Source organism: Squalius cephalus, assembly GCF_949319135.1.
Source record: "Squalius cephalus genome assembly, chromosome: 13".
Lineage (NCBI taxonomy): Eukaryota > Metazoa > Chordata > Actinopteri > Cypriniformes > Leuciscidae > Squalius > Squalius cephalus.
In genome coordinates, this window is record NC_137134.1 from 9,275,678 (window position 1) to 9,288,367 (window position 12,690).

The window sequence follows — 12,690 nt, forward strand, 5'->3', positions numbered from 1 at the left end:
AAAAATGTAAAAAATAATAAAATTATTAATATTTTTATTAAAAGTATTATATACGTTAGTTTTCCAGTAGCAGAATTCAGAATCTAATCTCAAAGTGCTGTTGAAAGGAAACCTCAGTCCACTGCAGCCGTTGTGATGCACAGATTTCCTGGAGGGCCGGGAGCGTTCACACAGCTACACGTGCTATATATAATGAATGACTCCTGGAGGCAGATTCATTGTGCCGAGTTAGAAAAGGTATTTATACCAACGAAGTCTGACGAACAGAGACATTAATGAGGAAAGGCGGGGGCCGTAGGTGGTCCACATTAGCACTTCAAAGGGTAAGTCCATCCTGAGACGTGTGCACCTTATAACGCACGGGATCTAATGTCAGGTCAAAATACCACATCTCCTCAATCTGGCGTAGTAAGACTATTCTGGTAGCTCTGAAGGAAGTTTCACAGAGACGCTAATGGACATAATGACATCAAGCCATGTTCCTATCACAAAGCCACCTATTTAAAAGGATGCAGCATTGATCCGGCATCACGGGTTGGACATGGTCCTCCAGGGTGAGTGGAAGGAAGGACTAATGAATGTCTAGACGGCGTGGGAAAGATTCCCGGCTCTCCTCGGAATGACTAGTGTGTAGGAGGCTTGCAGAGAATTACTTACTGTATAGGTTCTTATTAAAACCTTAAAGGAGAACTCCGGTCAATTTTAACATTGAGCTCATTTTTTTGTACATTTGGAGTGCTGTCAATACAGAGAACAACGACAAAAATCGGTGTTGCCTACTGTTATCCTCTTTTTACAATTTGCACCCTGTTGACTTCAATGGGGCAAGTTTTAAACCTGCTTTTAGCCTCTTAACATCCTTGATGTGTCATTACAAGTGCACAGGTCATGTGAGTGATTCCTTCAGAGTGAACACGGTGAATCTGACTGCAGTAGATGTGAAAGATATGAATAAAAATTATGTTATTTCTGCCAGCGCACATATCTGTATTTACTTCCTGTTTTCGGTCAAAGTCCAAAGTAGTCGATTGCCGAGTTCACGCGCGTGATCATAGGTACTAAACCTATGCGCGTGAACTCGACAATCGACTACTATGGACTTTGACCGAAAACAGGAAGTAAATACAGGTATGTGCGCTGGCTGAAATAACATAATTTTTATTTCAATAAAAAATTGATTTATTTCTGGGCACTTGTAATGACACATCAAGGATGTTAAGAGGCTAAAAGCAGGTTTAAAACTTGCCCCATTGAAGTCAACAGGGTGCAAATTTTAAAAAGAGGATAACACGGTGTAGGCAACACCGATTTTTGTCGTTGTTCTCTGTACTGACAGCACTCCAAATGTACAAAAAAATGAGCTCAATGTTAAAATTGACCGGAGTTCTCATTTAAAGAGGTCATATTATGCCCTTTTACAAAGTCTTGATTTTGTTTGTGTCTACTAGTCTGCTTTTTCATAAGTTTTTCACATATTCTTCATTGTTGCAGCTCCTCTTTTCCCAGTCTGTCAGTAACGCTCTGTTTAGTTCCTGTCTCCATGAAGCCCCTCCTTCTGAAAAGCACAATGTGCTCTGATTGGTCGGCTGGAGCAGTGTGTTTTGATTGGTCAACCGCTTCCAGGGTGTTTGCCATATAGTACATGGTATTACCATAATAACGAGTTTCAACACACTACTAACTAACTCAACCAGGCCTCACCTCTTTATTTTGTGTTTGGCTTGGGCGGGAATTATTTAAATAAGGAATAAAAAACAAAAAAACAAGACTACAATCAACGCTTTTCAATTAAACTCAAGACTACAATCAAGGCTAACTTTGCAGACATTTTTCATGCACAAACTGAAACATTACAAACAAAAAAAGCTGAAAATGTAAAAAAAAAAAAAAAAAAAAAAAGAAAGCATAAAGTCCTGTTCACACCAAGAACAATAACTATAATGCCCACACTAACGTACAATATTGTTCTGTTTGTTATAAATATTTATGCCTGCTGCTTTAAATGCTCAAGCTCATTAAAGCAGGATGGATTCTGATTGGCTCTCAATCATCAGCTGGAAAAATTCTGAATTCAGTTCTGAATGTGATTCAAACGATATTGTTCCTCTGTGCCGTTATCATTATAGTTTTATTGTGGACTCTGCTATTATTTTACATTTAGAATGATTTTTACAACAATATCTTTATCTTTATTGTTATAGTTATTATACTTGGTGTGAAATGACCTTTAGTTCAGCCAAAAATGTCAATTCAGCCATCCTTTACCCCTTATAGCACTCCAAACCCATATGATTATAGTTTTTCTTTGGAAAAAAGACCAGTTGTAGAATGTTCAGAGTATATTATTATAATTATAAAAAAATATATAAAATATGATTAAGTTAATTATGTATAATTATTCCTTTCTGAGTTGAATGGAATTTAATTGAAAGCTTGTGAGTCATATCGAATCAATTCCAGCACTGTTTTTTTCTCTCTCTCTTTTTCCTTCACTTTTGTAAGGTGATGGTCTCGGCATTGGCGAGTATATGAAACGGTGTTAATCGTCAGTTGATCAGTAACGTTTTTATGAATTCTAATTTAAATATTCAATTTAAATATCAAGAAGCTCAAGAAGATGCGAAAGGGAACTCAATTTGTGGAAAGTTTTCTGTGCGAAACATCCGAACCATGGAAGAGCTATTTCAGCTCTGTTTCACGTCTTCTTGCGCTTGAACCGACATATTCAAACACAATTATGTCTAAATGCCCGTCTTTTGGCAAGTATCCTCGTAAACACAGTCAGTTATGTCTTAAGTCAATGTAAGCAGTTGAGAAAGAAAATGCATGTGTATCAGTTTATTGGATTCGTGCATTTGCTCTTAAAGTGACTGCAGCCTAATATTCCTGCTGTTGTCTGTGTCATTAACATTAATCAAACAACAAAAGACAGAAAAATGACTCGCTTCTTTTGACTGAATAACTTTTAGGCTCTGGATTATGAATCAAATTAAATCAGTAACAGCCCTTTTTTCTTAGTTTTTTTTTAGGTTGATGGTCTCCTTTCATTTTATACTATATTTATATCCAAGAGCATGTTTGTTGCACCATGAGGGTGAATAAATGAAGTCAGAATGTTCATATATTTGGATGAACTATTAATATAAGCAATGCAAGCTGAGTTTGTGTGAGATTTGCTAGTTGATTGATGCATTTTGATCTGTGCTAATGATGCGCTTTAAAACCTGGAAGGGTTTCGCAGTGATAGACCGAGGATTCCATTAGCGCCGCTTTCTTTTGAATTCCCCTTATTAATATCTCATGTAAATATCACTGCGGTGATATCATTTGCAGGTGTAATGTGCGGCTGTGCTTCTGGAGCAGATGTGGCTCGTGTTCTGATGGGTGACTTTCAGTCATTAGAGTCTCCAGGCTCTCTGCACCCGAAGGAACATGTTAACCACCCGTTACGTGTTAGACACGAGGGCCGTCTTGAGAACAATCTGCCCGTGTTTCTGAATGCTTGCCGAGATTATTGGAACTTATAACATAGTAGTTTTCCACTTCATCTTCTACTCACATTCACAACGCCGACTGTCATTGCTGTTCATCAGTCCAAAACACTGGACAGAGCCGTGATGATTGGCAATGTCAGGACCAATTTTGGCACTTGCAGACTAGACGAGCATGAAATTGCTGTGGGGAAAGTAAAAGCTGAAGGAGAAACAAGCCCCCCAGACCTTTGACGCCGCAACGAGTCTAAAATTATCAAGCTGATCCCGGAGTCCCAATGCATTCATCATAAGCCTGGGCAAACGGGTTGAGGGGAGGGTATTTCACACCGTTCCCCTGAGTGATGTGTTGAAAAATTACATGAATGTAATTACGAAAGGCTTTTCTTTGGCATTGATCTTTTTTTGATTGTGCCAGTCATGGCTGTTGACATTTGCATACATGCATGAGTGTCTAGCAGAAAAAAAAAAAATCTTAATTTATTGCCCTGATAGTGGAAATGGGGATTTTTAATGCTTTAGCTATTTTCTTACAAGCAACTTTCTATTTTGTGAAGCTCAACAATCTTTTGCTGCAGAACTATATTCTTTGGTTTTACTCATTGTGACGGATGATTAAGGGAATTTGGCCTTTGTGTTTCCTCATATTTATACTCCTGTGAAACAAGAAGTCATACCTAAACAATTTTATGCTCCTAGTCACCCTGGTGGGCTAAAAAATGTAAACATTAATGGGAATATACTTGAGAGATAATTTACTTATGATAATTTCTAGGGTTGCCAATAATTTTGGCCAATGTGTTTTAGAGGAAAAACATTTCTTTGTGTGATTCTACCCACTTTCAATTGTTTTACTTCAATGAAAGGTTACATTTTTTTAATGAAGGATCAAAAGGATAAACAATGCAGATTTATTTTTACAGCCATCTTGATCATATTTACCATAGGTGCCAATAATTCTTACCATGACTGTATGTATATGTAAGAGCTGCACGATTCTGGATAAAGTGAGAATCACATTTTTAGCGCAATTTTCCACCGGACAAATTGCGATTGTTAACTCATGATTTCTGTTCTGTGCGTCTGTGCGCACCAATCTTGCACTTCTATCTACTCCTCAACCAGACCACCTAGAGACTTCGGGTTTTCGGCATTATGTTAAGGAAGGTCTAATCTCGGGAACGCACAAAAAAAATCCAGGAAAAGATTTACTATCTCTTAGTGTTGTGATCCCATGAGGTGAGAAAATTGCGCTAAAACTCTCACTGAGTTTTTATTACTTGTTTTTGTGTAAAATAAAAATCACGATTCTCCCACAATTGTTGAAGACAACTGAGCAAATAACAAGTAATTTATTAGAGGCTCTGATAAATATGTTGAATTGCTGCAGTCTATTTAAAAATATTTAATACATTTGAATTAATTTTTTTTTTTTTTAATAGTCGGGTTGAATAAATGATTCAATAACTCACTCATAAAGACGTCACTTGTTTCATTACTAGACGAATCAGCATTTTTGAATGAATCTCTTGAATGATTTAATGACAAATACATTTTTAACAGTCACTTGTTGCCACCTACTGGTGTAATGATGTGATTGATACGCGGGCGGCAGCCAATCGTTGTGAGATTCAGCTAGTGACGTCTGTCTTGAGCGGTTAAAATATGGACATTGTGCCGGCAATAATATTGTTTACACATTGGACGCTTTACAGTTGTACTGTTTTACAGTTGCAGCTGTAATCACTTGTATCTGTGATGAATATATTCCCTGTGTTTAAAAACCTGCAAAACAGATTAACTCACTACAGACACACCCCAAAGCGGGGGTCTCTGTAGTGGACATTCACCATTACTTGTGTCCTGGCCACTTGTTGGCTTTATATATTTATATTTGTCTGTTAAACTAATTTCAAAGAATCACAAGCCAAACCGCAAACTACACTGATGTTACAAATCCGGTCCATGTTTAGTCATGGCATACATTGGTGAAGAGTGCACCAATGAACAATTCCTCACATGTACAATCTTGTCAGTACTGTGTGCAAAAGCTGACATTTGTTGTGTGTGTTTGTTTTGCGTAGATACGGACTACATCAGCACGGAGGAAGAGCAGAAGGTAGAACACATGCTAACTTTGCTGACGGAGGAGTCCAAGCAGGCAGCGGCCAGCACAGCGGTGAGTACACACACACACACACACACACACACACACACACACACACACACACACAGGTTCAGCAAACCACAATCAGCCTTTCCTCACAACAGGTTACCAAGTTGAAAAAAGAACTGGTCAACTCACTTAAGAAACTTAAGAAATCCTGCCAAAAGGAACATTTGATATTTTAAAATGTAAATATTCCAGCAAAATGTAAGTTCAAACTAATAAAACATGCTCTACCTGCTTCTACAGACCTTAGAGAGTGTAGCAGCACTTTTTTCCCTAATTATTTCCATCCAAAATGACAGAATTTTGTTCCTATGAAAAATCCTACTGTGTATTTTTGTGTTGTTTTGGCCATTAAGATCCACAATAATAATTGTGTAATTATATAATTAGTGTATGTGACAATAGGAGTAACGTTACTTGTAAATATCGGAAGAATCGGATATGCAGTAATCATTCTAATATTTAGACTGAATTTATTTATTCAGTTTCGATAGAAAATGAAGTGTTGAATTACAGTATATACTGTTGAATTTAAACGTATTTATATAGAATCTGAAAATTGCTTAAATAAGATTAAAAATAATGGCAAAATATCGCCAATAATGCAGGGACTGTTTGAATTTGTAGTAAAATTGTTGTTAAAAAAATATTTGGTACCTGGATATGGTTCGCATCATTAGTTATTTTTCTTACACAAAATAATAAAAATATGACTTCCATAAATTTTCAGTTGTGTAAAGTTATCATGATCTTTTATGACTGTTTCTGACTGTGTCAAAAAAATGATGGAATCTTCTTTGACAAGGCCCTAAAGGAACATGGTGATGGTAAAGAGAGAGAGAGAGAGAGAGAGAGATGGGAGGAACAATTATATTTCAATGCTTTTCAAACGTTTTCTTGCAAATCTTTTGCAAGGGGTTCCATTTCTGGTTCCATAAAGAACCTTTCAATGAAAAGTTAAAATAACCTCTTTTTTTTTCTTAGTGTGAACAATATTTAAATAATCTAAAGAATCTTTTTTTCCTCAAAAAATAACTTTTTGAGTACTGGAAAGATTCCATGGATCTAAAAAGTTCAACACCATTGAAGGTTAAAAAAAATGTAACCTTTATTTTTAAGAGTGAACTATGTTTTTTGTGACCCAACATGTCAATTTCTTACTCAAAATATTGCATAAATTCTGGTGGACCTACTGTACCTGTTCAGCCAAACCAATGGAAGACAAGGACAATGTAATGATTTTACTTAGGTTCACACGGGGCACCTGTTATGTGGGAGGCACCAAATAATATTGTGAGTTTTGGTCACGTCACTTAAGGTGAGTGTGAGAGTGTTATGTGACCTCTGACTTCTTTTACCTCAGGGCACCAGCCAATGAATTCCACCTTAACAGGAAAATAACAATCAAAGATGATTGTTGAATAAATAAAATAATGAAAATTGGAGGGAGTTTATCATCTGACCTATCTGAAGGATTTGTGAGATATCGTTAACGTGTAGAGCATCTTCTGTATTATCTGTACAGAGTAATACAATAAATGTTATCAACAAAAAGATAAACAAGAATAATCAACTCAATTACTATATGAATATCATGAAGGATAAAGGAATAAAGTGGATAAGATGAATAAAATACATGTGATTAATGAAAATGAAAATTCTGTCAGTAATTACTCACCCTCATGTTGTTCCAACCCCGTAAGACTTTCGTTCATCTTCAGAACACAAATTAAGATATTTCTGATGAAATCTGAGAGCTGGATCACTCCTCCATAGGCTTCTATGGGTTCGAAACTTGCCGGCCCAGAAAGTTAGTAAAGACATCGTTAAAATAGTCCAAGTGACTACAATGGCTCAACCTTAAGTTTATCAAGCGACGAGAATACTTTTTGTGCGCAACCCCCCCCCCAGAATAACAACTTTATTCAACTATTCATATTCAACACATGACCAGCGTCGGCCAATAGTGAGCCTACGTTCTGATGTACAACCCAGACACGCTGCGTGAATTCACTCAGAGGCCCACATATAAGAAAATGAATAGTTGAATAAAGTCTTTTTTTTTTTTTTTTGCTTGATAAACTTAAGGTTGAGCCATTGTAGTCACTTGGACTATATTAACGATGTCTTTACTAACTTTCTGGGCCGGCAAGTTTCGATCCCACAGAAGCCTATGGAGGAGTGAGACAGCTCTCAGATTTCATCAGAAATATCTTAATTTGTGTTCTGAAGATGAACGAAGGTCTTACGGGGTTGGAACAACATGAGGGTGAGTAATTACTGACAGAATTTTCATTTTTGGGTGAACTAACCCTTTAAGTGTGGCTATGGCACAGATTTTATAGATTTAACTACATTATAGATAAAACTAATAAGGTGAAGACCCTTATTATACATAAAACAAAGTAATGAAATTCAATTATTTGTTATTAACCAGCATCCATTATATTACCTCTACTGTAAATTAGAAAATCATATAATGATAATATACAACAATGCCAAGGACTCTGGAAAAAGGTACTGTTAAGTGATGTTTATGCCTGTACTGGGGAACGGAGCCAGAATCCGTTTCAACAGCCTTGAATACAAAGCTCTGTGGGAGACTGATCTCCTGGAGCATCAAGAGGATCCTAAAATCTGGCCCACACAGATGAGGCCCTGAAGTAGATCCTAAAATCTGGACCACACAGATGAGGCCCTGAAGTAGATCCTAAAATCTGGACCACACAGATGAGGCCCTGAAGTAGATCCTAAAATCTGGACCACACAGATGAGGCCCTGAAGAAGATCCTAAAATCTGGCCCACACAGATGAGGCCCTGAAGAAGATCCTAAAATCTGGACCACACAGATGAGGCCCTGAAGTAGATCCTAAAATCTGGACCACACAGATGAGGCCCTGAAGTAGATCCTAAAATCTGGACCACACAGATGAGGCCCTGAAGAAGATCCTAAAATCTGGACCACACAGATGAGGCCCTGAAGAAGATCCTAAACAGATGAGGCCCTGAAGTAGATCCTAAAATCTGGACCACACAGATGAGGCCCTGAAGAAGATCCTAAAATCTGGCCCACACAGATGAGGCCCTGAAGTAGATCCTAAAATCTGGCCCACACAGATGAGGCCCTGAAGTAGATCCTAAAATCTGGACCATGCAGATGAGGCCCTGAAGAAGATCCTAAAATCTGGACCACACAGATGAGGCCCTGAAGAAGATCCTAAAATCTGGACCACACAGATGAGGCCCTGAAGTAGATCCTAAAATCTGGACCATGCAGATGAGGCCCTGAAGAAGATCCTAAAATCTGGACCACACAGATGAGGCCCTGACGAAGATCCTAAACAGATGAGGCCCTGAAGTAGATCCTAAAATCTGGACCATGCAGATGAGGCCCTGAAGTAGATCCTAAAATCTGGACCACACAGATGAGGCCCTGAAGAAGATCCTAAAATCTGGACCACACAGATGAGGCCCTGAAGAAGATCCTAAACAGATGAGGCCCTGAAGTAGATCCTAAAATCTGGACCATGCAGATGAGGCCCTGAAGTAGATCCTAAAATCTGGCCCACACAGATGAGGCCCTGAAGTAGATCCTAAAATCTGGACCACACAGATGAGGCCCTGAAGTAGATCCTAAAATCTGGCCCACACAGATGAGGCCCTGAAGTAGATCCTAAAATCTGGACCACACAGATGAGGCCTTGAAGAAGATCCTAAAATCTGGCCCACACAGATGAGGCCCTGAAGAAGATCCTAAAATCTGGACCACACAGATGAGGCCCTGAAGAAGATCCTAAAATCTGGACCACACAGATGAGGCCCTGAAGAAGATCCTAAAATCTGGACCACACAGATGAGGCCCTGAAGAAGATCCTAAAATCTGGCCCACACAGATGAGGCCCTGAAGAAGATCCTAAAATCTGGCCCACACAGATGAGGCCCTGAAGTAGATCCTAAAATCTGGACCACACAGATGAGGCCCTGAAGTAGATCCTAAAATCTGGACCACACAGATGAGGCCTTGAAGAAGATCCTAAAATCTGGCCCACACAGATGAGGCCCTGAAGAAGATCCTAAAATCTGGCCCACACAGATGAGGCCCTGAAGAAGATCCTAAAATCTGGCCCACACAGATGAGGCCCTGAAGTAGATCCTAAAATCTGGACCACACAGATGAGGCCCTGAAGAAGATCCTAAAATCTGGCCCACACAGATGAGGCCCTGAAGTAGATCCTAAAATCTGGACCACACAGATGAGGCCCTGAAGAAGATCCTAAAATCTGGACCACACAGATGAGGCCTTGAAGAAGATCCTAAAATCTGGCCCACACAGATGAGGCCCTGAAGAAGATCCTAAAATCTGGACCACACAGATGAGGCCCTGAAGAAGATCCTAAAATCTGGACCACACAGATGAGGCCCTGAAGAAGATCCTAAAATCTGGACCACACAGATGAGGCCCTGAAGAAGATCCTAAAATCTGGACCACACAGATGAGGCCCTGAAGAAGATCCTAAAATCTGGACCACACAGATGAGGCCCTGAAGAAGATCCTAAAATCTGGACCACACAGATGAGGCCCTGAAGAAGATCCTAAAATCTGGCCCACACAGATGAGGCCCTGAAGAAGATCCTAAAATCTGGCCCACACAGATGAGGCCCTGAAGTAGATCCTAAAATCTGGACCACACAGATGAGGCCCTGAAGAAGGTGCAGAAGGTCTTTAGTAATCTGGAAACCTTGAAGTGAAGGTTTGCTCTCTTTCTGTTGGAGAAGCTGAATTTGTGTAAGACGTTACACAATAGACACTACGAATAGCTGTCATTGAGAGCACTTATTTCTCTGAATAAGTATGGAATGGATGTTTTGTAGTTATGAATGGATGAATTCTTGTCATCCAGCAGGTCCCAAAGCATTTTATGGTGGTTCATTACAACAACTTCAGTGTCACCATTGCATCTTACAGTAAACTACTACTTTATGGTCCTTTATAAATCTTGCTGTAGCTTTAACAGCATGACGGTGGGCGGCAATAAAAGGCTGTTAGTGATTTTCTGAAGTGGAATCACGATGTTCCCAGAGGTTTCTGTGGTGTAACATTAATGTAATAGACAGGTCTTTCCACAGCCGGTCCACCGCAGCATTAGACAGCAGAAAGAGAAGCTCTCCCTCTGCAGAGAAACGTGATCTCCCAATCCCAGCTACCCACAATGCATCAGCGGCAGCCATCAGCACAGAGCAGGCGATTCACTTTCAGACAGATACTTCTGCTCTGTTTTAAATTGAGTTGTGCAGTCTGCTGCACCAGAAATACACATTCATTTTCTATAATAACCATATAACCTTTTGATAATCATATTGAAATAGGATATATTAGTAAATATGGGCCGCTGGCAAGAGGTATAATTCTGCTGATCTTAAAGAAAGGACATACCTTTATTCCCTCTTATAGTTTCATTTGGCTGGACAGAAAAGTTTTTGTCCTGAAAGTAACATTTATTCAAATTGTCGTTTGTTTGTAAGTTCATTTGTTTTTTGTTTTATGCGTTTTGTTTTGTTTCATTTTCAGTTTTTTATTTTATTTTGTTTTGTTTTAGTTTATTTAGTTTTGTTTTGTTTCATATTTTTAGTTTTTTTTTTCATTTTGTTTAGTTTTGTTTCATTTTGTTTAGTTTTGTTTTGTTTTATTTTGTTTAGTTTTGTTTTATTTTTAGTCTTTCTTGCTTGTTTTTGTTGTTTTTGTTTTGTTTGATTTGTTAATTTGTCATGTGGTTTGACTGTCATCATCATGACCCCTGAAACACAAAAAACACAAAATATTTGCAAATTTATTATGTTGACATTTATCTAATTAGTTTTTTTCTTATTATTTGCATTAAATTAACATATTGCCCTAAAAAGGACTCTATTTTGTGGCCAAGTATTATTAATTAAATTCCTGAGGTTAATATGGAACTTCTTTAATCTTCATTTATTCAGTTTTTGCAATGTGATACATTCAGATTTACATAAGAGAGTTTGTCTGCATTAATAAGCATTAAAAAAAGTGAAAACTTATTGGAAGGGAGCATATTTTTGGAGTCTAACTGCATGTCCCACAGTGTGAGATGTTAAAATGGCTTGAAAGTAAAACAACTTTTGTACTATTTTATATATTATTTATTATTTTGTAATATATTATAATATGACAAATTGGATTGCAATTATTGTTCATGTAGTTGTCATGACCCCATATTAACCGAGATAATACATGAAATATTTGTACTTGTAAAAAATCATCACAGAAACTTAGAGAAATCCAAATTAAAACCATGGGTTAAAAATACTGAAAATATACTTTGAAACATACATTTTCACTTTAAAAAATGTATAGAAATTTGGAAATTGTCCATTTTTCAACTAGCCTACTCCTCAACAACGACAAAATGATGAAAACAATGGTAAATAAGCCTTCATTATTACAGCAGTCGCATTGAATTTTCACCACAAGGTGTAAATTTTCACATATTTACCTCAGAGATTTGCGTGTTGATTTCTCTGTTCACTTGTTATTTATTTTCTTGGTGTGTCTGACACTATATTTTCAGTCAGAGCTGCATCATTTTAATGATATCCCAAAACATACTTCCGCTTCAGATAATTGCTGCTGTAATTATTATGCATTTTTTTATCATTACACTACGGATGGAGAATTGCGCCAAATTACTCATGCAATCACGAGGAAGTCTGAACCTTAGATAAACTAACAAATGGTAAATCTTTGAAGATATTCAGGTCATTTTTAGATAAGTATATTCAGATGATTTTGCCTTTGATCCCAATTATTTTGCCAATTATTTTGTCGAGAAAATATCAATCCATACACATAAAATCAAAATCATTTGCTTTAAGAAATATTCCAAAATTTAGAAAGTAATTAAAGCTGAAATATGGCATTTCAACTCTTTACATGTCTCCAGAATTAAACTGGAACTGAAAAAAATACTGTAGTGGCAGATGTTCATGCAAACCCATTTATGAATGCA

At 37.7% G+C, this 12,690-nt stretch overlaps 1 protein-coding gene across 3 annotated transcripts in view; it reads left to right on the forward strand.

Annotated features, from left to right (window-relative positions):
* rnf123 (ring finger protein 123) overlaps positions 1–12,690 on the forward strand; it is a 148,193-nt gene that overhangs the window by 117,343 nt on the left and 18,160 nt on the right. For all 3 annotated transcript variants that reach the window (XM_079889891.1, XM_079889892.1, XM_079889893.1), the window contains exon 37: positions 5,576–5,670. In XM_079889891.1, the coding sequence (XP_079746017.1) occupies positions 5,576–5,670 (95 nt within the window). The remainder of the gene's footprint in view (positions 1–5,575; positions 5,671–12,690) is intronic.